We start from the raw sequence: 27310 nt of genomic DNA on the forward strand, positions 1-27310 counted from the left end.
TCCACCTCCCCTCCCCTCTGAGGATATGTCCACCGAGTGCAGAGAGGGGGGCAGGATAGGCACGCAGCCGCCGCCACCGCAGTCGCACCGGGGCCAAGGATCCCGGGAAGACCCTCGCAAGATGCTCTTAGGACTCCTGGGTCTGGAAGAATGAGCTTGTCCTTCCTCCTCCTCCTCCTCCTCTTCCTCGGCCACCTGATTCGCAGCTCCCGGGCTGAAGAGAAGCAACTCCTTGCCAAAGCGCAACTAGGACCCACAGCCAGTCATCGGAATCGAGGGGGCAGCGGTAGCAGGGGCAGAAACGGCACTTCTTCCTTGGCTTCTTCCTCATCTGCCTCCTCTGCCTCCTCCTCTTCTGCCCTGGGAATGAAAGGCCGCCACTCGGAACGGAGCAGCTTTCAGCGGAGCGCATCGGGGCGCCGGACTGGCAGCCTCTACTGCAGAGTTGGTATCGGTTTCCATCTGCAGATCCATCCGGATGGCAAAGTCAACGGCTCCCACGAAGCCAATATGCTAAGTAAGTTGTTTGCTCCCCTAGAAAACCGGCCCCGCAGCGCCAGGTGTCGGACGAACTGGGAGAAAACTGGAGATTTCAGGGAAATAAAAACATCCTTTCCCGACCCTTGGACACTGGCACCCGAACCAGTGCTGCTTATAATCACACGAGTTGGGTGGGGACCCATCTTTGCTAAACACACACTGCACACACACACATACACACGCACACGCTATGTGGGTATTTATATTCATGTCTAGATACCTACAGTCCAGGTCTTTGGGTAGCTCAGCTAAGACACCACTTTGGCCTCTTCCCCCATCCTCTATATGTAAACACCAGTAATGGTCATAGGATGGCAATCAGAACCACAAAAAAAAAGAAAAAAAGACTTGCTTCCCTCCTCTCCTCCAATGCCTTCTTTCTCCTTCCTAGCTATCTCCTCTCCTCGATGAATTTCTCTTTAGTTCAGATTTATTGCATGGCTGGAATTCTCATTAAGAATTAAAGCACATCCTTGCCCCCTCGGCTCCAGCCCCTTCATCGCAAAATACGACACTGAGAGGAACAGCCAACTATCTCCACAAAAATCCTCTAAGGACATCTGACACCCGCTCACAGCCCCAGTCTCCACCACATGCTGTATTTGCGAAATATCCCGAAAATGGTGATTCTGCCAACAGGCACGTTTAACAGGGCGAGTTGATTGACATCCGAATGAAAATCAACTGGGCTATTTGCAGTTCCTTGTAATGATGTTGTCCGAAAGGTCTTTAGTATTCCTGGAGGTAGATTAGAGGGCAGTTATTTATTTATGAAGAAACTGAGAGCAGGCAGGGCTGGAATATAAGTGCTAAAATGTAAGGGCTTCAGCATTCACGGCTCTTTTTCTGAAAAGGAACCCTGTGTTAGAAATGAATTTGCCAAGTTTGCAACTCCCTCGCATCAGCCTTTTAAATGAAATTTACTATGCACCCCTAAATGTACTTTCCTTCTTCTACCTCCTTTATCCTTCAAATACTTTTAACATCTCTCTTGGTAAATAATGGCAGCATTTATGCAAATGAACTGTGTTCTGCTTTTCTTCTCTGCCATGTGCCAACTGGGTTTATGGGTTGTTTGGGTCTGGTGGGTTGTATTCAAGCACCCTGGAAAATCAACCACTGAATTAGCCCTAGAAAAAAAATTTTTTTTGTACCTCAGTGGGACATAAAATTTAAAAATTCCACCAGGAGAATTTTAAGTAAGACTGTGAATGGATACATAGGAAGGGAAAGAGAGAGAGAGAGAGAGAGAGAGAGAGAGAGAGAGAGAGAGAGAGAGAGAGAGAGAGCACAAACAAATTAAAGTATCATGTTTCTCTGACTTCTCAGCTCTATATACCCTCTCCTTCTTCAGAGTTTCTCTCCCAAACTTATAACTAACACAAACTCTAAAGCTACATGTAGATTTGGGTGCCTCCAGGTCAACTTGATTATTTTGCAGTCTGGCTAGTTCCAGGAACTTAAGCCTCTGAGCCTCAGTTTCCCCATATGTAAAAGGTGTGATTTTGACTATATGTGATCTATAAGGTTCCATATAGCTCTGAATCTATGATTCTAGAATCCTTCTGCTCCATGGTCATAGGTGTAGGCAATGTTTGAGAAGGCAAACTAAGGTAGTGCAGCAAGGCCAGCTCTAGTCCAGACTGCTTCCAGAAGCCTAGAGGTTGAAGATAGTGGAAAAGCAGAGACAAGAACTGGATGCCACAAGACTAGGGGAGAGGCACATTGGTGTATGTATGTGCATTGGGCAGGAGGTGTTCTAGAATGCTTCCTTCATGAGGTTGAGAAAAACCTGTCTTAACAGTGTCTGGTTGTCTTAACAGTGTCTCAAGTCCCTAGCAGAATGAACCATCAATTTCTGTGCATCAGGTCCTGGATCCCATACTCCTCTCAAGGCTATTCAGTGCTAGTGTGGAGCTGAGCAGTCAATGTTCCATGTTCTGGACTCCCAAGCCTACCTCTTATAGCTTAGCTGGGTGGCAGAGTTAGTGTAACTGGCTAAAATAAGTCTAGGGCTCTCTTCAACTTCTAGAGAAAAGATAAAAGACTGGATTTTGACCTCCTGAGAATGGACATGCATCCCCTACCAACATAAGAACTCTCCCGTCCTCCAAGATCTGGGGAATGCATGGCTATATATGTGTGTATATATATATATATATATATATATATATATATGTAGGGTCCCCTGTCAATGCCCTCTCATTCAGTCATGTTTCTCCTGCTGTTATACCTGCTGAGGTGAAGGGATCCCGAGCTGGGATTTGTAGAAAAGTAATTTTCCATTCTATCACACTCTACTCCACTTTAATCGTTAGTACCAGGAATGCTTTGGGCCCCTCCTTCAGGATTCACAGTTGTCAGCCTCAGGCCTTTCCCACCTCACACAATCTCCTTCACTCCTCCAAAGGAATCACTTTGCACACCACCCTAGACAGTATGTCAAAACCCCCACCCCTACTTCCTTTCCTAAGCCTTTTTTTAGATCAACCCTGGCTGTAACAACATTGGGGTATTGCCCCAAATTGGATTATTTGTGGACCCTGAGTAAAGTCCCTCTGTCTTTCTCCCTTTGTTTATTTTTTATGTAAGTTTTTGTGCATAAGTACTTCTAATTATGGAAAACAATTCTTGTAGGAATTCTGGTTCCCATCTTCTATTCTGAAAGTCAGTTATAAAAGAACAAGCGATGTCTTGCTGTATCTGAGCAGGTCTAAGCAGAACAGGGGAGAAGTATATAGGTTGTGTGTTTCAGTGGGAGGAAGGGGATTGACTTCTGATCAGGAAACTCTAATTTCTAGATTCCCCTCTTTATAAAGAATTGCTGAGAAGAAAGATTATTCAAGACAGAAAGAAGGAAAAATGTATCTAAGACTAACAGTGAACAATCAGGGCAAATTCATTTAAGAAAATAATTTATTGACCACAATTTGTTTGTTTGATTTGATCCAAGAACTTGACAGTGAGGAAACTGACACTTGCTCTTCAATTTATAGTCTCAGAGAGTGGCCTCGGGCACTCAGAGGCATACTTCACCTTGATTTGCTTCCTGTTGACTAGTGCACACAGTTTCAAACAGCTTGGAATTATAATTCTATGAGATTAAGGAAATAAGGATAGCATTCATTTCATAACATATTGAGATTTACAAGATGTCTTCATATATCTTTTTGATCCTCACAACAACCCTGTAAACTAGGTAGAGAAGGGTTTACTTCTATTTTACAATAAAGGAAACTGAGGCTTATGAACTTTCTCAAGATCACATGCCTCTACCTTCAGACCCAAATCTTCTGACTCTTCACATCCTTCCACTATACTACCTTGCCTCTCTCTGGCTACCCTCCTTTATGTCTTTATAGAAAAAGGTTATTTTCTTAAAGTGCTAACCAAATGAGAGTTTTGATTTCCTTAGTTCTTTCATACTTCATCACAGTGGTGGTCTTCAGAATTCATAGATCTTTTGTCTTTCCTTTTTTTTTGTGCCAGTGTGAAGAGCTGGGATTTAAGTGGTCTATGGAACGCTTGGGGAACAATCTCTCTCTAGCATAGATGGACAACTATTTAGCAATTTGGTTTTAAAGAGTTGCCTGAGGCCTGGAGGAATTAAATGATTCACAATCAGCGTATGTCAGAGGCAGGATTTGAACAGAGACCTTCTTGAAATCTGAAGCCTGATTCACTATGAACCACAGCCTCAAATGTCTTTCCTTAGCCACAAAATGAATATCTGTGTATCATTCAGGGTAAATTAGACTCCCTTCTGGAGTTAACACTTAACTGCAATTTCCTCTCGTTGAGCATTGTGAAGTTTAGGCTTTTTAACAGTAATGAATTTTAATGACTAGGTTTCTAATACTGCTCCATAGCATGGAGAGACCACATGACTGGAACCAGGAAGACTTAAACCAGGTCTCACCACTAACACACACTGCCTGTGTGACCCTCGGTAAATCATTTAACCTCTCAGTGTTGATCTAGGCAAATCTCTCAAACTGTAAGTTGAAGAGAATTTGCTGACCTGCATTAGTAGAAGGTATTTCCTGATCAAGGGGACCTCTATGCCAATTAAATCGCAAGTCCAGACCCTATCCTTAGCACGTATATTTAATGTTGTATTGATGTCTTTTGTTTTTATATCACAGTCATTTCTTTATAGACCACTTCCCCTGTCCCTGCAACTGAACCCTCCTTTGTAGCAAAGAAATCCCTCCACCACCACCACCACCACCACCTCCTAAAAAATCAATATAGAGATTGAATGCATGCAAACACATGAAGTATTTGGTTCCCAGATTCCTTGACTCTGCTGAGAGCAGAGTGGAGGCCGGAGCCTCATTTCCAAGTTCTGGCTCCACCATTTACTTGCTGTATGATGGGCAAAATACTTATGCTTCTCCCAGTCTTCATTTCCTTATTTGTAAAAATTTCATAAAAATACTTTAATACTCCCACCATGCAAGGTGGTAAATGTCAAATATGATATGTGCTATAAAGCATTGTGTAAATGTAAATTAGTCTTTTCATATTATTGTTTACTTTTTTATGTTCAGCACTATGCTGGGTACTGTGAAGGATGGCAAGGAAGTTTAAACCCTGATTCTTGCCTCTAAGCAGCTTTGATAGCACAGCCCCATACCCATTGGTGCCTTATTTCCTTCCTCCTTCAGATATTTAGAAATCTTTAGGTTAGTTATGTCCCATCACTTAGGAGCTTTAGATTCAGAATAGGAAGGGCTGGTAGAAGTAGTCCAATCACCTTGTTTTACAGATGAAGTGAAATGACTAGGTCAAGGTACCATAGGTAGTAAATGTGTGAGCCAAGATTTATACTTATTTCCTCTAACTCCATAACCGGTTATTTCTACAGTACCACATTATGACCACGTTGTAGGCTTCATGCATCCGAAGTAACAATCTGCAATATGGGGAAAGTGATTGAACAAAGGAGTATGTGTAAGAGACCAGTGATAGTAGAAGAGATAGGGTTGGAACAGAGCACATTTAAGAAAACTGACGATCCTTCAAAGGGTCTCCAAACACCACCGAACAACGCTAGCATGTATTCTTTGCAGCAAAGGCAGAGACCTATTCAAAATATGCTCACTTTATACATTTCCCCCTTGAGAAAAGATAAGGCTTTGCTATGCAAAGTCATTCTAACATTCGTGTAAGTTGAAAAAGAGTTATTTTAAATGTTAACATTTTAACAGATGGAATGTGGACATATGTTACAAAACTATTTTACTTTGGGAAACTTTTCAAATTTTTGGAGCTCTGCAGTTCAAAAGGATAGATTTTAGGGTCCTAGACTTGGATTTGGGCAGGAATTTAGAGGTCTCCTTTTATAGTTGAGGAAACTGAGGCAAGAGGGGTTAAAGTCATAAAAGTAGAAAGGATGTGGCAGAGTTTTTATTCTAATTTAGGATCTCTGACTCCAGACCTGGTCTACTAAGTTCCCACCAAGTTTGAAATAATTTGAATAGGGTGTCAGGTTAGTATAGAATTATGAGCGTAACACATTTTTAGGCTCTCTGATATACTTATCAGGATATCAGTGGTCTCAATGAAGTGTCCTGGATCAGTAATCAGAAGATGTTATTTCCTTCTCTGGGTCTTAGTCTCTTCACTTATAAAATGAACAACTTTAAATCCCATAAATTCTTCATCGTTTGGAAATACGTAGGGATAATAGAGGTCTCCTTCACTGATTTAGTAGGTCTGTAAAGGTTTCTGTATCATCCGGTCCCACCTCACCTCACCCCCCTTTTCTTATGTGTTTCAAATATAGCTGGAATACAAATGCTTTTGAAATGTCATAGCAATTCTCCTGGGAATCACCTAGTTTTGGACGAGTTGCAGCATAGGCAAAGGCCACATCTCAATGAAGCAAAAACATTTGCCTGAAAATTGAAAAGTTTCATCATTTGATTTTGTCCAAAGTGCTACTTTTTCATTGATTTAAAGTACTGGCATACATATGCATGGAACTGGATTGTTCTGTATTAACAGCCATGATTATGTTCTTCCCAGCCAAAGTGGATTACAAGCCATGTCTACTTTGTGCAAAGGGAAGGCAGAATTAGGTAACCATCTCATTAATCTGATTCTTTAAAAAATATTAAGTTTTCTGTGCTGGCCTCTGCACTGACCATTGGGAAGAAACAAATGCTTTCAGGTTAGCCAGGTGCTTTACATAGAGCATCTCCTCTGGCATCACAATACCCCTGGAAGGTATGGGCTACCCATTTCACAGAGAAGGAAATTGAAACTCAATGACTATGCCATCTCTTGATTATGAATATTAGATAAAATCACTGTAGGCTGCCATCTGGATACTGTAAAAACCTTAAAGGTTCTTTTTTTGGCTTAAATTGGCTTAACTAACAAGAAAGGATTATCTGGTGGATTTGGCCAATGTAAGGCAATTCAGGGGGACAGTTTGAGGATTTCCAGAACTGTCTGGTGCCTGAATTTGGCCTATATTTTTTCAGCTCTTCACTTTGCAATAGCTTCCAATACAAGGCTTTACAGACCAGAGAAATAAATATTAACTGAGGAAGTAATTGTTTACATTATTAGATCTCTTGGTGTAACTACACAAAGGAACATTCTATATGATTTTATAACTCAGATATATTTCTCTGGCATTAATATCCCACAGGAAAAAAATTCTCAAGAAAACATTACTTTTCCTAATTTTTTTGCTGCTTTTCAGTATTCTCATTTGCTATATTATGATGCCTAATTGAGTATATTTATCTTGGAACAATGGGCTGGCCTTATGCTTCAGTGGAGCACATAGGTGCCTGTGTCCTGTCACTTGGGAGGCACCAAGGATGTACTCTTTCCTCAAAATATCTTCCATGCTTGGGTGTTATAGTTATTACAGTTCTTCTGTTAGTGATGTATTCCTTTGAAATTAGCATTTCTCCCTCCTTGTGATCTCCTTTTAAAATGCAAACATTCTGGAAGTACAGCATATTAAATCACTGAAACCTCAGGGTAAATTATCTTAGATAGTTTTCTTCTGTGATGAGAGGGAACATTGAGAATGGAAGGATGGTTTCTGAGAAGGAAAGCAAGAAGCTAAAAACAAGGGTGGGAGTCTGAGTCAAGAATATGAACTTGCTATAATTTTCAATGATCCATTTTTGTTCAACAAATATGTTAACCACACATTCTGTTTAAGATTAGTCCTTTTGGTTGGTATAAGATGATTGCTAGCACAATGTGATTTCAATACTCAAGCTTCTAGGCTTCTAAGGACAATAGGGCTAAATAGTTACTAACTTCTTTATGACATATATTAGCCAACTGTAGCACTTAGCATTTCCATGGATATGTGCATTCATATACACACAACCACAATCCTAGGCCTAATTTACCTATTGAGATTTGGCACAGTAAATATGAAAGACCAGTTGCTTTCCAGAAAAATCCTAGGAGTGTATGGGATGAAACAAAATGCAAAATTTGGTCCAATGTCCAATACAAATGAATTACCATGAAACCACTGCTGTAGTTGCTTTGGACTTACTATCCTTAACATCCTTTTTGTAATGTTTGCCATAATATTAAAATAAGGTATAAAAAGTCTGCCCTGGATCTATAGTAATGCCTATGTGAATTAGAAAAGTTTGTGTAAATAGATTGCGCTTTTCAGATTAAGAAATGTAAATGTAGAAGAATCAGTTGCATATATTTTAATATTGTATTCTATTAAAGTAAATCTCATTTTAAGGATAAAAAAGTCTAAATTTCCCAGGAGAAGAATTTATCAGGAATAAATCCCTCAAATACAGTTTGTCTCATAAAAAAAATTCAATGATCATAGCCCTGAAACAGATATGAGTGTTAAAAGAGTCAAAATACTTTTGTTTTTTTCAAAAGCCAGACAAAGAGAGTAAATAACATTATATTTGATATCAAAAATCAACAATATACAATTGCCAGACTGTTCATTTCTCTTCAGATAAGTCAATGTTATCTTTTAACTAAAAGTCTTAAAACTTTTACTTTGAGGGGAAATGTGCTTCCAATAAGTATTTTCTTTTGTTGTTCTCTGTTAGTATATTTCCACTCAAGCACTCAGAAATGTTTACAGATATAGTGCACTTCATTTTTAAATGCTCCAGGGTCATCTGAATGATGAATTTGGGTTTGTTTTCTTGAAATTCAAATAAGAAACTTTCAAATGTGAAGATCTAACTAATATTAGGGGGAAATATCATAAAGAATATCTGTCCTCCTGCCCTGCCATGCTCACTCCATATTTGGGTGGTTTTTTGGGTTTTTGTTTTTGTTTTTTTTTGCTATTTTTCTCTCTCTTCATTTTTTATTTCTCTCTGTTATCCATAGTCAACAGAAACTTGTACATTTCTAAAGGCATTAATACTACTCTTATAGAACCTTTCCCGGGAGTTTTTTATAAACAAAATTAATAACAACCTTAAAATAAGTTCATAGTTAGTTTCCTATTGTTAGATCAGCTTCTTTGTTACATAGTTTGTCCTGTAAGACTTATTAAAGAGCAGTGGTATTTAAAATATATTGAAAATCGGAATTGACAAGGCAATACTTTATTTAGTAACTGGTATATTTATTCACAATCTAACAGCAAACAACATTTCTTTTTTTTCTAGAATTTACTTTAGGAGTTAATTTAAAGTGAACATCTTTAAATTAGTCATTGCTTTCCTTAATGAAAGCTGTGCACTCACAGCTAAGAATGTTTTTTTTTCTTCCCAAAAAGTCCTTCAGATGATCCTACTTGCTTGGGGAAATTGCCACCTGGCCAGGTAATCTAATGGAATTTAGCTGAGAGATTTCTCTCAATAGTGCTGCATTTAGGTGCACCTCACTCTCGAGAACTGATAAAGTTCTGAAAAGTTGAGTATAAATTGAAGAATTTGAAAAAGTATTTCCCACGTGCCAGGAAGAATTGGATTTTTCAGGAACTCTTTGGGGAAACCCTAATGTGAAATAGAGCATCCTTCTGTGATACAAGTATGATCACACATTAATACATAGTTTATAAATGTGGAGTGTTGTGTATCAGTTTTTCTAAAAGTGCTGTTAGGTCCACAACATGATGGGAGGACAATAGGCTTCTTTTGCCCTCTTTCTCCAGTATGCAGATAATGTGGAAAATGGAAAACCAGGGTAATTTCTCCCCACAATATCACCCGTTTTTTCTCTGATATTTATATGACTGTGAGATTAAAGCTATATTCTAACCTCCTCTTTTTATAGCATAATATTGATTCTCAAAATGCAAATCTATGGGATAAATCACAATTGTTTCACTTACAATTTTCTGCCATCTACGATTTTTTCCCTTAATCCCTGTGGATATGTAATTTCCAAATAAAGGAACAGAGACTTTAAAAAAAGCGTTAATAATATTGGACTGATATATACAATATGAATTAAGTAATTCCAATTAAATTTTTATATTTCCATAAAAAACCCAAGCTATAAAAAACTTTATTCAATTAAACTTAATTTTATTGAGCCAACAGTTCCTAAATACCTGTAATACAAATATTACCTTATGCACTGGAGGCATTTATATAATAATGCATTTTCATAAATTAAGGTGGAAGATATGCTTTCTAATTGTAAAGATTTGTCAAATTTGAATTTAAAGACATAAAATATTTTCAATGCTTTTATTTCTTTATAGTTGACTGAAAGAGTGAATTCCATATATTTAATAGAAATGAGGATTATTACTCTTGCCAAAAACCCTGTGTTGGGTTTTAGAGAATACGAATGAAAAAAAAATTCCTTTAATTTCCATATAAAAGGTATTATCATCGAATACTATTTAGTGAATGTGGATCAGTACTTGCAAGAAAGCATTTGAGTATTGATAACAAAAAAGAGATTAATGAAATATCTTTGGAGCCTGCAATTAATCATTTAAGGTGATAACAAATTTTCTCAAAATTGATGTTGAACAAAACAAGAAAGTAGATTTGGTTTTACAAAGAAGATATAAAGAGAAACAACATAGACATTGAATTCTTCACAGTATTATCAAACAATCTGTGTTTTATTTTGGGATTTCTGTCATCCTAGGTGTTTTGGAAATATTTGCTGTGTCTCAGGGGATTGTAGGAATACGAGGAGTTTTCAGCAACAAATTTTTAGCGATGTCAAAAAAGGGAAAACTCCATGCAAGTGTAAGTAGAATTGCATTATGTTCATTAATTAAAGATGTTAAGGAAACTTTACGTGCAAAGTTATTTTCCAAAGTCATAGGTAGAGGTGACAACTTGCCTAGAGATATATATGTGTCTGATTGTATATGTATATGCATATGCATATCTATGTGTATATATGTCTATATTAAACATGATTAATTTACATTTTAGCAAAAATTGTTTTTGCAATTACATGTTAGATGTTCATTTCATTTACTCAAACATTTTATTGGATTCAAATATCCTCGCTTATTAAACTTAAGTACACATGGAAATAGCATTATTTTACTTGTAAAATGTGAGTTTTCAATGCTTAGAAATGAAATGAACACAAGTGGTGCAAATGAGGTTCATGAATTCCTACATTTATGATTAGGACACTAATTTTCATTATAAGTTTATTAGGCATACACCTAAAAAAAAGATCCTACCATACAATAGTTTCTTTAAAAGACTGTATAAAAATATTATCTACTACACATTGTATACAAGTAGTTTCTATTTCATAGATTGCATACAAGTAAATTCACATGTAGATAAATAATTTCATTTGTTTTCTTGGATGGAAAATATACAACCCTTGTGTATTCAGTCTCTCTTATCATTTATTTCCATGTATTCTGTCTTTGTATTTTACTCTCATAAAATAATTACTTTTATGTCTAAGAAGATTTTGGACAGTCTAAAATTACTTTCATTCATAAATATTCCTTGTTTTTACGATACTATAGTGCTTATTACTACCTTATACATCATTGTTTTTCTGGCACCAAGGGGAGGGGGATTACTCAAAAAATAAATGTGGAAGATGCTTTTTTCCAATATAGTGAACAAAGATTTAAAGGCATTATTCAAGAAATAAATGCTTTTAAAAGATTAAAATAAGCAATATTTGGTAGGAGAAACACTTTAATTCAATAAAGGAAAAAATCATTTTATGGTGATTTTTAGAGATGATTTGACTCTGATAAATCTCACATACCAATTAAATGTATTATATTGTGATCATTTTACCACTTAGTATGCCTTTTAAAAATCTCTGCTTCTTGGAATGAATCTTAGGATATGATATGGAATGCTTCTTAGGATATGAAATATTTCTAGACCCTACAGTACAGCCTAAAGTTATAGAATACTTTTAAGATAAAGGAGAGGTCATGGTGAAAGTCTATAATCTCTCATTCAAATTAACTTAATGACTTATGTATTTAATATATGTGTGTGTTTATAGAAATATCATTTTCAAAGTCAGTATTTTACAATACGGGAACTGTAATAATATGCTATTTGAAAAAAAAATCCTTTTATTATATTTGTTTTGCCATAACATCATTTGGGGAAATGTAGGATATCCCTTTTCTCTCACAAATCCCATTAGTATTATAAGAATAGAAATCTAGATAAAGGATAGACATTAATAATAAAGTTATCTTTAATGAATAGAATAATTTCTCGCCAATCTACTTTCATTTGTAAAAAGATAAAATAATAAGGAATTTGTCTATATTTGAGCATTACCATGTAATACAGTCTTGTTTTTTGATAACGGTCAATTTAAGTAGAGAAGAATATCTTGCTATTTTCTTTAAATTCAGGTGGATTGCTAGCCTAAGGTTTACATAAATTAGATTAAACTCAGGCCAGGTTAAGGACAATTGTCACCAAGAGTACTAAGTTACAGATGGATGCCAATTAGCTACATTAGGCTATGAAGATAGAATACTTGATTCCTCAGGCAAATTCAAGCAACAAATTTCTAGAAACTTGACCCAAATGTCTAAAGAAGGCTGGTCTAAATAACACAGATAATGCCAAAACAGTAGATGCTCTCCTGTCCTGGCTTGGCAGGGTAAAGTTATTTCATGGCCTAATGAGTTTTAAACAGTTGGCAAATCTTGTTCTCATCACTCACTGAAAGGCTTTGATATAAAAGTCGTTCTGATGACTTTGAGCTGAAGTAGAGATAAATGTTAAGTTCTGCAATTATTTGGACTCTTTCAAACTGAAATTTTTCAAGCCCTCATTCTCTTATCTGAGCCTAGTGGGCTTTATGGGACCTTTTGCTTTATATGAAAATATAATGAAATTATAAAGTGGTTCATTTTTAAGGATTCTGGATTTAGAAATAATATTAATTCTAGCAATTATCAATCTTATGCACAGATTTTTTTTTCTTGTTTTAAAAGTCCTGTTTAAGATTTTGAAAACTTAATGGTGTTTCCCAAATATTGATTAGTTTAGATCACAAAGACAGGTGTAGTACTACCATATTACAAACTATATTATGAAATTGGCATGAATAATTTTGAGTTACTTTCAATAAATAATTTTATAGAGATGCTGAGCTTTCCTGTAGAGGTAGAGCATTCAATTCAACCAAGAAACCAACTGGGTACCTAAATAGGTTTGAGGTACTACGGTCAATGAAAGATAGTCCTTACAAAGCCAATGCTAAAAGAACAAGTGAAGTAATTCTTCCTATAATCAATGTTCCCCTCAATTCCCAACCTTTACTGGGGAAGATATATTGACTTTCTGTTTTTCTTGTTTCTAAATTATCATGATAAAAGTTTACTGGGTACTTAAAGAATTACTTACTTGGATTTATAGGCACATCCTGGGTGCTCAAAATTATCTTGTAGCTAGGTAAACATATGCAAAAGAAAGTACTGTTCTTCTAAGTCCCATATGGAAACATTTGGATTATCTTACTCTGTTGGAAAGTTCTAATTATGGCATTTTATTAGCATTTTGTGTTATATTTGGGAGGTATCATTTTGAACTGGATTCTTTAGTAATATATTTTCAACTTCGGTCTACCTACATGAGGCTGCTGATGCTGCCCCCACTGAGTTACCTTGTATAAGTACTTTGTACATACTTTCATGTGTACATGTCCCTTGATAGAATGGAAAGACCTTGAGGTAAGGAAGAGCCTGCTTCATTTTTGTTACCATATCCCAAGTGCCTTGCACAGCAGCTGGCAGATAACCGGCACTTAATAAAGGCTTGTTGATTGATTGATTAGGCATGTTAAATGAATTTTAATGGGTTGGTTTTGGTTGGCAAAGTTATAAATACTTGATTAAACCTCAAGATGAATCTTCAAAGCTCAAAAGTGGATTTTTTTGAGATATATTTTCCATAAGTTCATCAAGGGGTGAATACCTACTGGTTAACCATCTTAGAGACCTAGAAACAACAGCCCAGACTCTTGACTAGAGGAGATGGGAACAAGCATATAGTAAGTGTTTCACATATGCTAAGTGTTTCACACATGTTGTCTCATTTGATCTTCACAATCACCCTATTAGTATTTATTATGTTGAGAAACAAATTCTAGATTCTTATAATTAGTCTAGATTTGGGGAAGAAAGAAGGAGGCTTGTTTTTTTTTTCCCTCAAGATGGTTTTTGCTTGTCTGCTTTTTAAAAAAAAATTGCATTGTTTGGATTTTCAAAGAACTGGTTTCATAGCACTACTTAGCTCAGTCGCAGAAATTTTGTTTCATTCATTTAAAATTTGACCGTTATTAAATACTGCTGTGTGTTTGGCAATTGTTAAAAAAAGATATAAAGTATTTATATTTATATATAAAATCATATACCCAATCCAGTGTATATAGGAGGCTTGCAGGTTGTACTTTTTGAAAAGAAGGCCAGTATTCAGTTCTACTTATGAATAAGGACACATTTTTAGTACTACACCGATCAGGTGCAATGTACCATAAATAGGACATGATGGTAAGGTGTAGTATACTTGGCTTGACTCTCCTCTTAATTGATTTACCCCAGCAGCAAAAAGAAAAAAATTTAAAAATTAGAAACCACCATGAATTCAGTGGGGAAGTTCAAGGCTGCTGCTCAAATTATCTTATGTATCAGTACTAGAATTATTCCTTCTCTACCTCTTCTCTTTCTCAAATAGTTCTTAAGCTGAATCAAAATTTCCCAGAAATAGTCCCTTTACCTCTCCATCTTTTTCTCTTTTCCCTTCTCATCATTTGCATTTTGCATTTTAATAAGAAGTTTAACAGGGAGTCCTTCTTGAGTTCCCAAGAAGGTCCAGATTTTGCTCTTTTGGAAGGAGATCTCTCCCAGATTCCTGCAAGGCATCTGCTCGCTTCCCCTTAGCATTCTCTCTCAGCAAAGATTTTGTTTGTTTCTTGGCAAGGTAGGAAAGCATCCTCCTTGGAAGCTCAGCATTTTGCTTAGCCTCTACTTCTGTCTTGGTTCAAATCTATTACTTAGGGCACCTTCTGGCCTCTTATTAACAGATGTTTCCTTTCCCTACATTGTGTTTAATTATAAAACTTCCCAAGCTAATTCCTACTCCTTAAAAAGGGTGCATGCCTCACCACAATCTTGTTATTATTCAGACATCTCTTTTAATCTTACTGTTTTGCTTCAGGGAGCTCCTAAAAGAGCTAGATTGATGGAAATTCTTTCATTCCTCTATTGAAGGACATCCATCCATACATACTTCCATATATGTAATATATAATATATTGTATATAATTATAATTAATACATATAATTGTATTATTTTAACTGTGATGGAATGTAAGCTCCATAAGGACAGGTTTCTTTTCTTTTCTTTTTTTAATCCCAGTACCTAGTATAGTGATTGACACATAGTAGACCCTTAAATATTTATCAAATAATTGATTAATATTTAATTCTCAATCTAAAGAGCCATAGAAAATGTTGCAGTAGAAAAATTCTTCTAAGTGGAGGACATTATAAAACAGGTGAAGATGTTACACTTGATCAGAACCTGCAGCCACATGTGACCCTCTGGGACCTCAAGTTCGGCCCTTAGACTGAATCCAAACTTCACAGAATAAATCCCCTTAATAAAAAGATTTGTTCTGTAAAACTTGGATTCTGTCAAAGGGCCACACCCAAGGATCTAGAAGGATGTGGCCTCGAGGCTGCAGGTTCCCCACCCCTGGCCTAAAGTATCATCTAGAACAGAGATACCTCTTCACCCCTCCCCCAACACCTCCTTATCTAGGATTTTATAATTTAACTTTGCTAGCCTAAATTGGACTGGAAGGCAGCTGGAGAATAAGTGACAAATTCACACCAAAATGCAGATGGAAGGGGGTCATCTATCTTTGTAGTTCAAATTCACTTTTTCTATACCACGTAAACTTAGATATATGTGTATATACATGTATATGTTATATGTATATAACGGGTACATAGTAGTCATATGTCTGAATTGATCGTTCTGGTTCTATTAGCAGTTTGTAAACCTTTTGATTATGAGGCATTTGCCCACTGATGAGCTTACAGGACAAGGACAAATCTGCTTTCAGATGCAAAGATTCTTCTCAGTGTTTAATCATATCCATGGTTATATACGTGCATGTGTCTATATATATAGTCACACACAAACACATGCATTATTTTTGTGTGTATGTGCGTATATGCGTATATGCATGTATCTGTGTGTATGTATGTGTGCATATATACATATATATGGGGGGGAGAAAGAGAATATAAGTGAATGGATTAAGAAGGTTGATATCTTTGATGCCGGAGATGGCACTATAGTAAACTTCTTCCTGATGGCAATGCCTCAAATTCAGACATACTATGATGAGACTAGAAGATCTTTGGTTATATGTAGTAATTTTTTATAATTTTTACAATCCTCTCGATTTGAAAAAAAAAAATCACTGTGTGGTAAGTACTAATAGAATCTTAGGAGATAGAACTGGCCTTAAATTTAAGTTGGACATCTTCATTCTAGTTCTGCTACTTAGTTCCTGTGTGATCCCAGGCACTTACGGTTTCTGAGCTACTGTTCTTCGACTGTGAACTGAAAGGGTCGGACGAATGACCTCTAAGTTCCTTTAGGCAGTGAGGTGTTATAATAGACAGAGTACTGATCCAGGAGTCAAGAAAATGAGTTCAAATCCAGCCTCAGGTACTTTTACTACCTGTGTGATCCTGGATAAGTCACTTACTCTCTGTCTGCCTCAGTTTCCTCAACCATAAAATGGGGATAATACTAGTACCTACCTGCCAGGGTTGGTATAAGGATCAAATGAGATAATACCTGTAAAGCACTTAGCACAGTGCTGGCACATAGTAGGTGCTTAATAAACACTTATTCTATTCCCTTCTTCCCCTTCTCTTTAAGCTCTCAATCTCTTACATGAAACTCTGAAGGAGCCTTAGAAATTCTGTAGTCCAGTGGTTCATTTTAGAGAGGAGGAAAGTGAATTCTAGTGAGGTCAAGTGATGGGCTCCATGCCCTACAGCTAGTTAGTAAGTAGCAGAGCTTGAGTTTGAACCAAGGTACATTGATTCTTAGTCAACCATTCTACTCTTTCCCCTTATGTACAATGCTTCCACTGCTCTAAGAGACAGGGTAGAATTAGTGTTTGACTTGGAATTGAGGGAGACTTGGGTTTGAATCTAACATGCAATATTTAGTAGTTGTGTGGCCATCGGCAAGTTACTTAAATTCTCTGGGCCTCAGTTTGTTCATCTGTAAAAATGGTAATAATAATACCAGATGTACCTATGTCAATGGATTGTTATGTGGATCAAAAAGATAAAACACTCTGTCAACCTCAAAACATTTTAGAAATATCAGTCATTTTATTTTGTTTATAAGGTCCAATAACTTCAAAATATTTTTCATCTTCTTCCTATCTGACTCAAAATTCCCAGTCCTAGAACTATTCTTTTTGGTCAGCAAATAAAGATGGTCAAGATGGTTGCTCAAATGGAGACATACTGCCCAACTCTAAAATTCTCACTTTAGAAAAAAAATTAACTAAAATTTGTACCAGACTGAATCAAGAAATCTAATGAGGAACAATGACAAACGACTTTTTCTTCCCCAGAACTGAACAAAACGTCACCCAGAAGCCCCTGTGTAATAAACGGGGAGAGCACAAGAAAAGCCAGGACCAGCACAGTCAAATAAGCCCAGCCTTCAAGCATGAGTAGAGATGGGCGAGATATAATGTGCAGACTGCAAAGCTCAGTGTCCAAAAGCAAGAGCAGAAGCTCTGCTGATAGTGACCTAGAATGGTGAGAAAGCTGCAGAATGGGGACCTTGAAAGCCCTAGGGAGTGTAGTGACCAATGCAACACACTGGTGCTCACATTAGGATAGCATCGGCATCCAGGGCTCAGAGGTCCTGAACACTTTGTTCTGAGGTGCCAGAGAGGACCCCGAAGTTCCTTCACTCTGAACCTAAATGAGACAGGAACATGTGGAAATGTGCAAACCTGGAGAGGTGGAGATCAGTGTGGAAACCTAAGTGATCCAGGGCCAGACCAAGCAGAGGAGAAGATCTCATCAAGGAGCAAAGCTTGTCTCTGGCACAAAGTCTGAATGCAGTAACTCAAAAGTTGGAGAGATGAATAAATCAAAGAAAATACTGACCAATACCAAATATATATGTATATGTGTATATGTATGTATACACACATACATACGTGTATATGTGTATATATACATGTATGCACACATGCATATATGTGTATATACATGTGTGCACACATGCATATATGTGTATATACATGTATGCATACATACATATATACTTACATACCTGTAAGTGTGTGTGTATGTATATATGTATACGTATGTATGTAAACACAGCACAAATCTAGAAATTTTGCAAAACGAGCAATTAACTCCATGCAACTGCAAGCAGCAACTCAGAGGAAAAAATAGATTTTCCATAAGGACTACATGAATAAGTGGAAGAAATGAAGCCAGGCATTTAAAAAATGAAATAAGAGCCATGGAGGGAAGAAGTGGAAGGAGAATAAATAGTTTAGAGGAGAAAGAGGGAAACCTTACCCAGAAAACTAGAATACATCAAATACAAGTAAATGAATAGGAGGCGTTAAAATGACTCAAGAGGTAGAAGAAAATGTAAGCTATCTGACAACAAAAACAATCGACTCGGAAAGTGGGTCAAGTAGAGATCCTTTAAGAGTCATTGGATTCCCTGAAAACCATGTTGATGGATTTCTTTGCTTTTTTGAGTCTTAGATGCTATATTTCAAGATATAAATGAAAACTGCCCAGATCTATTTTAGGGGAAAAAGTCAAGATAGAAAGAATCCACCAATTACCTCCAGAAGTGAGGAAAGAAAATACAAGTGGTATATTTTCTTTCTTTTGACAATACATCAGTGGAATCTAATAACATGAGCAAAGTTTCGTACAGCTATAGTCTCCCAGCTCTGCAGAGAAGTAAGTGAGACCTATTTTTTCTCATCTCTTCTTCAGGGTCAAGTTTTTTCATTAAAAACAACATTCCTTCCTTCCTTCCTTGCCTTCTTCCTCCCTCCCTCCTTTCCTTCCTTGCTTCCTTCCTTGCTTTCTTCCTTTCCTTCCTTCCTTTTTTTCCCTTAAAGTCCTTGATAATTACTGTTAATGTATATTGGTGACAAGGGGGTACTACTGGATGAAGAAAGGCAGGCTCTGAACAGTTGGAAACTCAGGATTGGAACAAAAACACGGGAGGAGGACAGCACCACATGGAGAGGACACTGGAGTTGAATAAGGCAGCAAGAGTGAACATAGATGCGGAGTAGCAGGACTTCCTCCTCCTTGAAGCGTTGGCCTTTCAGAGAAATGAACAGTAATATCTCACTTTTGCATAGACTTCAATTAACTGTACTCCTTTCTCTTTTTGATTCCTTTGATCATTTCCAGAGTCTGCTGTTGTTTTAAGGGGAAAGAAGAAAATCATAAGCAAACAGGAAAAAACAGGGATTTATTTTTATAAACCAAATGTATTCACTCAATCCTTAGTATATCTTATGGCTAGTTAGTGCATATTTGTCTGGACTCCCTACACTTTCTACATAGAATCACAAAATCGTTCAGCTAGAAGGGACTCTCTGAAGATATGTGACTTATTCTGCACCTCTACTCCATCACCTCTGTCAAGAGGTAGGAGGCATTCTTCATCATCAGTCTCCTATGGTTGTGACTTGTCATTGCCTTGATCAGAGTTCTTGACTCAAAATTGTCTTAATTTTAAATTCTGGTTGTATTTAGATAACCTGTTCCCCTGGTTCTGTTCATTTGACTTTGTCAATTCATACAAGTTTTCCAAGGTTTCTCTGAATTTATCCCTTTCATCATTTCAAGCAGCACAATAATATTCCATTATATTCCTGTATCATCTTTTGTTTGATCATTGTTCTTTTATGTGCTAAAAACTCTGGTCTTTCCTCTATCCTCACCTTTTTTAATGATGTAAGCTCTTATCTCTGTTGATTTCCTTCTGGATTCTTTTTGCTTTCTTTAAGCCTTTGCTGCAGGGAATCCCACGTCTTCCTGAGAAGGTTCACTTTTTGGATAGTTGTAATTTTTAGTAAGGTTTTGCTTGCAATGAACTGAAGACTGCCTTTTTTTTCACCTGTTGCTCATCATTCTGCCCTCCGGAACCAAACAGACCAGGCCTTCTCTCACATGACAATGACTTTAATCCAGCAATCACATTCCTATATTCTCTTTTCTAGAATGAATATCCTCATGTCTGTCAAAGAACCCTCATTTATCATGAGGTATAGTCCCTTCACCATATCAGTAACATTAAAATGTGGTACTCAGAGCAAGCATATTACTTCAGATGAAGACTGACCAGGGCTCCCCATTCTATGGATTTTATGCCTTTCAAGGCAACCTAAGAATTATATATATATATATTTTCTGTCATATCACACTGCTGACTCACATTCAGCTTAAAGTTCATTAAAGCCTCAAGATTTTTTTTTGTAGAAATTCTGTTATCTAGTCACATCTGCCCCATGTTCTACTTGTGAAGTGTTTTTATTTTATTTCCAGATTTAAAACATTATATTTAGCCTTGTTAAATTTCATCTTGTTAGATTTAGCCCAATATTCTAGCCTGTTCAGAGCTTTCTGGGTCCTGACTGTCATCCAATGAATTAGTTATCCTTCTGAACATCCTTCTGTCATTTTAAAATGGGATAAACATGCCATCTCTGTGTTTTATCCCAGTCGTTGATAAACATTTTAGGTAACACAATGTCAAGTACAGATCCCTGAGGCATTTCATTAGAGACCATCTTCCAAGCTGACCAAGAACTATTGGCAGTCCCTTTGATTTTGGTGATTCAACTGGGCCTGAATCCACTGAACTAAACTGTGTGTGACATGCAGTGTTTAGATTATCTCCAATTTATCCTGTCTATACCTTGTTTTTACAGTTGTTTGAAGGTTCACTCTCCATTAGGCTGTGAGCTTTTTCAGAACAGGAGTCCCTGTCTTATGCCTTTCTTTTTATCCCCAGTGCCTGGCACATAAAAGGAGCTTAATACATGCAACTGGTGAGCTGACTGATTAATCAGAAATTTTAAAAAAGATCTCTTAATGTTTTAATAAATCTAGTTCTCTTACATTATTTATATTGAATTAGTAAATAGAATACTTATCTGGCTTCTAATCAAAATGATGTTTTCACTGAAATCTCATGGAAGGGAATAAGTATTTATTCAGTACCTACTATGTGCCAAGCACTGTACTTAGTGCTACACAACTATTATTTCATTTGATCCTAATAACAACCCTGGAAGGGAAGTGATATTATTATTCCCATTTTATAGTTGGAGAAACTGAGGCAAACAGAGGTTGCCCAGGGTCAACTAGCCAGTAAGTGTCTGAGGTGACATTTGAACTCAGGACTTCCTAACATGAAACCCAGTGCTCTATCCACTGCACCACCTAGTGGCTTCATAGAAAATTGCAACGGGGAAATTTATGTTTCTAAAAAAATCTGCTGGAGGTGTACAGGAATTCAAGCTTAGTCAGCACAAAAATCTCATTGCATGACATGAAAGGGTGTCTTGCATGCTTTTTAGCATCATGTATGCATAAGGCTAGGAATACTTATTTTGGGTGAAGTTTCTTCGTAGAAAAGCTATATTTTCTGAAGAAGCATTTAATTGAAATGTTTGCTTCAAATGGGTCTTTTCCGCCAAAATTCAAGGAAGTTTCCAGACAAAATATTTAATTAAAGACCAATTGAGATGTCCAAAAAAAATCTATGAGACTGAGGTCTCACCCCATATATTGGTGTGTGTATGCAATGAGATTGGTGAGGTGCTTCCACTGATTATCACTCATCTCTCAAATGGTCATTGGACCCTATTCATATTCTGGAAACTTTTTGAAATATTCTCTCATCAACAACTCCCCTCATTTAACTGAAGATGCACTGTGAAAAATGGATGCCTTCCTCTTGAACATCAGGGCTTTTGGAACAAGAGTTTTGGAGAGGGAGTTTTTGGGGGAGGATTTTCACTAATGTTCTGGATCCCAAGGAGAGGAACTAAGACCAGAAAAGCAAGGTTTGTGTATCGATGATAATGAAATAAGGCCCTTCCATTGAACAAACAACAACAGTGATAACAAACCTTGTCAAATCCTCTACACCTTTTTTTCACTGCATCTTTAAGGGAAATAAATACAAATCAGGGACCAAAGAGTTCAATACATTTCAATATACTTAGCTCGAACTCTGGTCTTTCCCAATGCTAATCATTCCCAATTCTAAGTTTTAGAGACAATGGATTTTCTAAGACAGAAGTGAAAGTGAGGTCAGTGAACCATGTGTAAGACATTTTTCATTGTATTCAACTGCATTTCAAGAAAAAATTCAAGGATATAAAAATACTTTCATTTCATCTACTTTCCTCTAAAACTCAACTCCCTCATCATTTCTAAGATGCTTATCTTTTCATCCCTGAGAGCTCTAGCTTTTATTTTATGCTAAAACTTTAAGACTATATAATTTAAACAGGAGAGCATATCAATACTTCAAAAAGCTAAGAAATTAATAGCAAATTCACACTTTTATTTGTAATAAATCATTTCTTTGTTAAAAATATAAAAGAAATTACTATGTGGTTTCTTAAAATGATACCTGCATTAGCTGTTACCTTAAAAGGATTTCTAGAATATGGGATCAAGATCCCAAAGATATTACATTTTGTTTAAAGTAGCATTAGTAAAGTAGTAGTTTTCAGCTCATTGTATTTCAAACATAGTGATTGTTAAACACTATCAATAGTAGAGTTTTAGAAAATTTGAATGCACAAGGACACAATTCCCAAATAAAGGCTACCATCAGAACTCAAACTACACCCACCTGTAAATAACCAGCATAAGCAAATTAAATGTCATTGGTATCTAGTTCTTTCCATATGCCCCAAATTACATGTGGCCCAAATATTCCAAGTAGATCATAATGCCCACTCTACCTATCTCAGCATTATTGTGTGGAAAGAATGCTTTATTAGATTGTTTGGAAAACTAATTATTATGACATTTTAGAGACTGTTTGCACCAGAATGTCATCTTGACCCCAGTAACTCTCTAGGAATGGAAGAGACAACTAAAAGGAATTTGGGGTTCCTGCAGGTCCTGAATTCACATTCAGTCTTGGGTGTCCACCCAGGCTTATGTTTTGGAATCCCTTCATGTGATTTCATGTGTGACTTGTGTGTGATACCTTTATCAAAATCTATATAATTTAAACCTTCCAGAACCTGGAAGAGGGAGTCACTTCTTTCCAGACATATCTATACTAAGTGACCTAAAATTTCTTTCTAAAGCTATGTCAGATTTTAGGGTTTGTTCTCATGAACAATTGTTAAGTGTTGAGTGAAATGTGAAATAGCTTTGGAACCTCTGAAGAGCTTTATCATTGTAGCTCATATAGAGATGTGACTCCAATAATACTCAGTTCTCTCTCTCTCTGTCTCTCTCTTTGTCTCTCTCTCTCTGTCTCTCTGTCTCTCTGTCTGTCTGTCTGTCTGTCTGTCTCTCTCTCTCTCCCTTTCTCTCTCTCTTGGAGTTGCCTTGCTCATCCCACCTTTGTTCTCACTGGTAGGTTGGAGTGATTTTCCATATTTGGACAGAAATGTGACTACAATTCACTCTTAGGGTTCTAGATGTAACCTGGGTAGGGATTATACCTCTACATTCACATTGTAGCTCCTGAGCCCCCACCTATATGCTTCACATTTATACAAATCAGGCACGATGATACCATTAACTCTTAAACATGAACTATTTACTAAATAAGAAGTCAAAAGCAACAATAATCATAACATAACATTACTCAATACAAGACAAAAGCAGTCATAATCAAAACCTAACAGACTACCTATAAACCAGTCATACTTTTTCATGATTTCCAGGGATGAGGACAGGTGGGGAGGGATTCATTATACTCTTACAGAAACATAGCAGAGAAACACATGAGTAGGGAAAATGCATGTATCCAAAGCATCTCATGACCCTAGAATCTTCAGATCTGGATTCTTTCTGATAATAATCTGTACCCCTTGTCACCTGTACCTCTTTTGAGCCAGGTTATTTTTCTGTTATTCTTGGGCCACTAAAATGAGGTTAAGATCTTTTACGTAAAATGATCTTTATAAGTGAAGTCTGCAGAAGTTCTGGCTTCCTTTGGCTAAAAGCTAAGACAATGTGGTACTATTTCAATGAAAAAAGCACTTCTTTTTAATTCTGGGTTGTCTAAAATTCCCCTCCACCATTACAGGCTGTGATGGGTTTTCCCCTTATGAGAGAATTAAAGGGAAATATAGATAAGTTTTCAAGGTTTTACTCCTCTTTCAAGCTGTAGATGGTGTTAGAAAGCAATGCAGCTTTTCTACTGCCCTACGATCAATTCTTCATCCCATACTAAAGGATTTTCCTTTTCTCTAATCAGCACTTTCAAACAGGCATGATCTGATTTTTTTTCCTCCAGTATCTAAAACCTTGAATCAGACTCCCAATGACCTATCTCTAACTTAGGTTGAGAAACCCAGAATCCACAGTAATGTCCAATATAGCATAAATGGTTATCATACATTAGTCCCATAGTCCAAAACAGTCCTTTGATTTGGAGTTTCCTGGTAACAAACTCCTGAAGTCCTGAAAAAAGTTATATTCAAGTTAGCAGTGGGAAAATAATGCAGTCACTACTCTGAAAAGAGTTTCCTCCAGTCGTCTCAGAACTTTTATCTGAAGGTCTACTTTCCTCTTCGTTTCTCTCAACACAATCTGTGTTTTTCCCCTTTTCTCTATTTTACACAAAATGTCTTTTTTTCCTTCCCTTTTCAGCAAATAATGTATTTCCATAAAAAAAGGGAAAATGTCATTATGTAAACATATCATTTCTGTTGTTATCTCTCCCTACCACTTCGCTCCTTCCTAGAATTACTTTTTGGTTTTCTCATAGGCATAGACACAGAGTATTAGTGACATATATTTTTTTTCTTTTCTGAATGAAACATTGACTGCTTTATATACTTATTGGATGCTATATTTTCTATATACAGATTTATATTATTAACATATAAATAATATATATTTATATTATTTATATATTATATATGTTATTTGTATTATTTATTTCTTAATAAAACTTTATATAATTTATTCATTATTATGTTTATATAAATAATGTATGTTTATATTAATTTATATTAGATATTTACACAGAAATAATTTCTTATATTTACATATTACTTATTTCTTTATAAAGAAAACATATCCTCTAATAAAGCAATCAATGTTTGATTCAGAAAAGAAAAAAAATAATTGGAAGTCACCAACACTCTGCGTCTATGCCTGTGAGAAAATAAAAAACCAAAGAGCTATAACAAAATCTGAATAAAGCTACATGATGGCCCTTTCTTAGCAGTCTAAGTCTTACTGATAATGATGGAAAATTTATACTTGTTTCAAGGGCATTATATAACCCCGGGTCACAGAACACAAATGCATGTGTTGCCAAGGGACAATTTCTTGGGGAAATGTTTTCTGGTTACTTCTAAGGCTAAGGGTTCAGGAATTTGCAAGAGTCTGACTTAGAAGAAAGTGCTTTTTCTGCAAATCTGCAAGTGACTACAGATCTTAAGGGTCATTTATTTTTAGGCTTTTCATAGAGTTAACAATAATTAAATGTATTAAGGCATCTAATCATTGCTTTTATGAATGTTAATGTTTGGGCTACTGAGCCTGTAGTAACTCAGCACAGAAATCAGCGTTGTGAACGACGGAACAGTGTTGAGGATGATAGTGATAGCAACGTCTGGGCAGTTTTATTTTAGGGAATGGAATAGGGATCAATAGAAACTTTGGCTTCTCTTACTGGAATTCAAACTTTAAAAAATAACATGCTGAAAATTTTGCAGCTCAAATCTATTCAAGGCTGCCTTCCGATAGTCAAAATTCTCTCCTTTTGTTTTCTAGGCCAGGTTTACAGATGATTGCAAATTCAAGGAGCGGTTTCAAGAAAACAGCTATAATACCTATGCCTCAGCCATCCACAGGACAGAAAAGACTGGAAGAGAATGGTATGTGGCACTGAACAAAAGAGGTAAAGCCAAAAGAGGCTGCAGCCCAAGGGTCAAACCCCAACATATTTCTACCCATTTCCTTCCCAGATTCAAACAGTCAGAGCAGCCAGAACTTTCTTTTACAGTCACTGTTCCAGAAAAAAACAAGCGACCTCCTCACCTGGTCAAACCAAAGGTCCCCCTTCCTACACCTCGAAAGAAGCCAAATACAGTCAAATATAGACTCAAGTTTCGCTTTGGATAGCAGTCGGTGTTGTGAGGAGACTTTTTTTTTCTCTTCAGTCGTTGCTATGGGTATCTTCAGAGTTCTAGGCCTAGGATTGCAGGCCGAGCTGCACTTTTCTCCACTAAGGACGTGCAGGGAGGTAACAATTTATATCTCTAGACCCAAGCAATGCTGCTGTTTGACGGTGAGGAAGAGTGCTAACTCAAGTGATGCTCTTAGCAGGAATCTAAAGGGAAGAAGGTGGCTTCAAATCAGTGAAATGGAAAACCTTTTGTTGGCTTAATTCTCAATGGCATTTGGACCTCTGTTTTCAGGATTGGACTGTGTATTTTGATGATTTTTACAAAACAACTTGAAAGAACATACACAGAACATTTTTATTTTTATTTTCCAAAGAATATTTTGGTGCAGAGAAAATATTTTATTAACTTTTTGTTTTGTTTTTTAAGAAAAAAAGCATATTTTCTTACTTTCATTATTACAATTTAAGGAATCATTTTAGTGTAAGATACATCACTTATCCATGCACTTAAAACCCTTCTGTAATTTATGCAGATTTCTTCTGCATTTTCTTTCCTCCCAGACTTTTCATTATTTTTGACCAGATTTCATCAGATGCTCTAAGTTTAGCTCTGTGTCTTAAAATGTTTATTTCCTTCCCCCAGAGCCCCAGGGTCACCAGGGTTTCTTTTTCTTTATAATTTTGCCATAACGTGGATTCATTCCTCTTTGGTGGCTGGGCCAGAATGGGGGTTGAAGTAAAGGGAATTGTATAGGGAAGAAGGCATTGAGGAGAAAAGGAAAAGGCATTTGGAGGGGCAAGTACAGAAAGGATTTTTTATTCCAAATATGTATAGCATTTGGTCAGGACAACCCTCATTCTGCTTCCCTCCCCTTCCCTTTCCCCTTTCCTTTTCCCTTTCCCTTTTCCTTTCCCTTTCC

General features: G+C 36.6%; 1 protein-coding gene across 3 annotated transcripts; it reads left to right on the top strand.

Annotated features, from left to right (window-relative positions):
• On the top strand, positions 1-26773 carry FGF5 (fibroblast growth factor 5). Of its 3 annotated transcripts, XM_027854609.1 has the most exons (4): positions 1-517; positions 10627-10730; positions 26036-26139; positions 26230-26317. In XM_027854609.1, coding segments are annotated over exons 1-4 (576 nt in total). In that variant the 5' UTR covers positions 1-150; the 3' UTR covers positions 26231-26317. The 3 variants fall into 3 exon arrangements, with proteins under 3 accessions (XP_027710410.1, XP_027710409.1, XP_027710411.1); XM_027854608.1 differs by having other exon boundaries at positions 26036-26773; XM_027854610.1 differs by lacking the exons at positions 10627-10730; positions 26230-26317 and having other exon boundaries at positions 26036-26133.
• Positions 26774-27310: the final 537 nt, after the last annotated feature.

Source organism: Vombatus ursinus, unplaced genomic scaffold, assembly GCF_900497805.2.
Source record: "Vombatus ursinus unplaced genomic scaffold, bare-nosed wombat genome assembly UNPS02010461.1, whole genome shotgun sequence".
NCBI lineage: Eukaryota > Metazoa > Chordata > Mammalia > Diprotodontia > Vombatidae > Vombatus > Vombatus ursinus.

What these genes read in the sequence shown, in the direction of transcription:
- FGF5 (XM_027854608.1), top strand. Translation starts at nt 151, where the DNA reads ATGAGCTTGTCCTTCCTCCTCCTCCTCCTCCTCTTCCTCGGCCACCTG. An exon ending in CCACGAAGCCAATATGCTAA is followed by an intron (nt 518 to 10,626) that starts GTAAGTTGTTTG and finishes CTGTCATCCTAG; the next exon opens with GTGTTTTGGAAATATTTGCT. An exon ending in AGGGAAAACTCCATGCAAGT is followed by an intron (nt 10,731 to 26,035) that starts GTAAGTAGAATT and finishes TTTGTTTTCTAG; the next exon opens with GCCAGGTTTACAGATGATTG.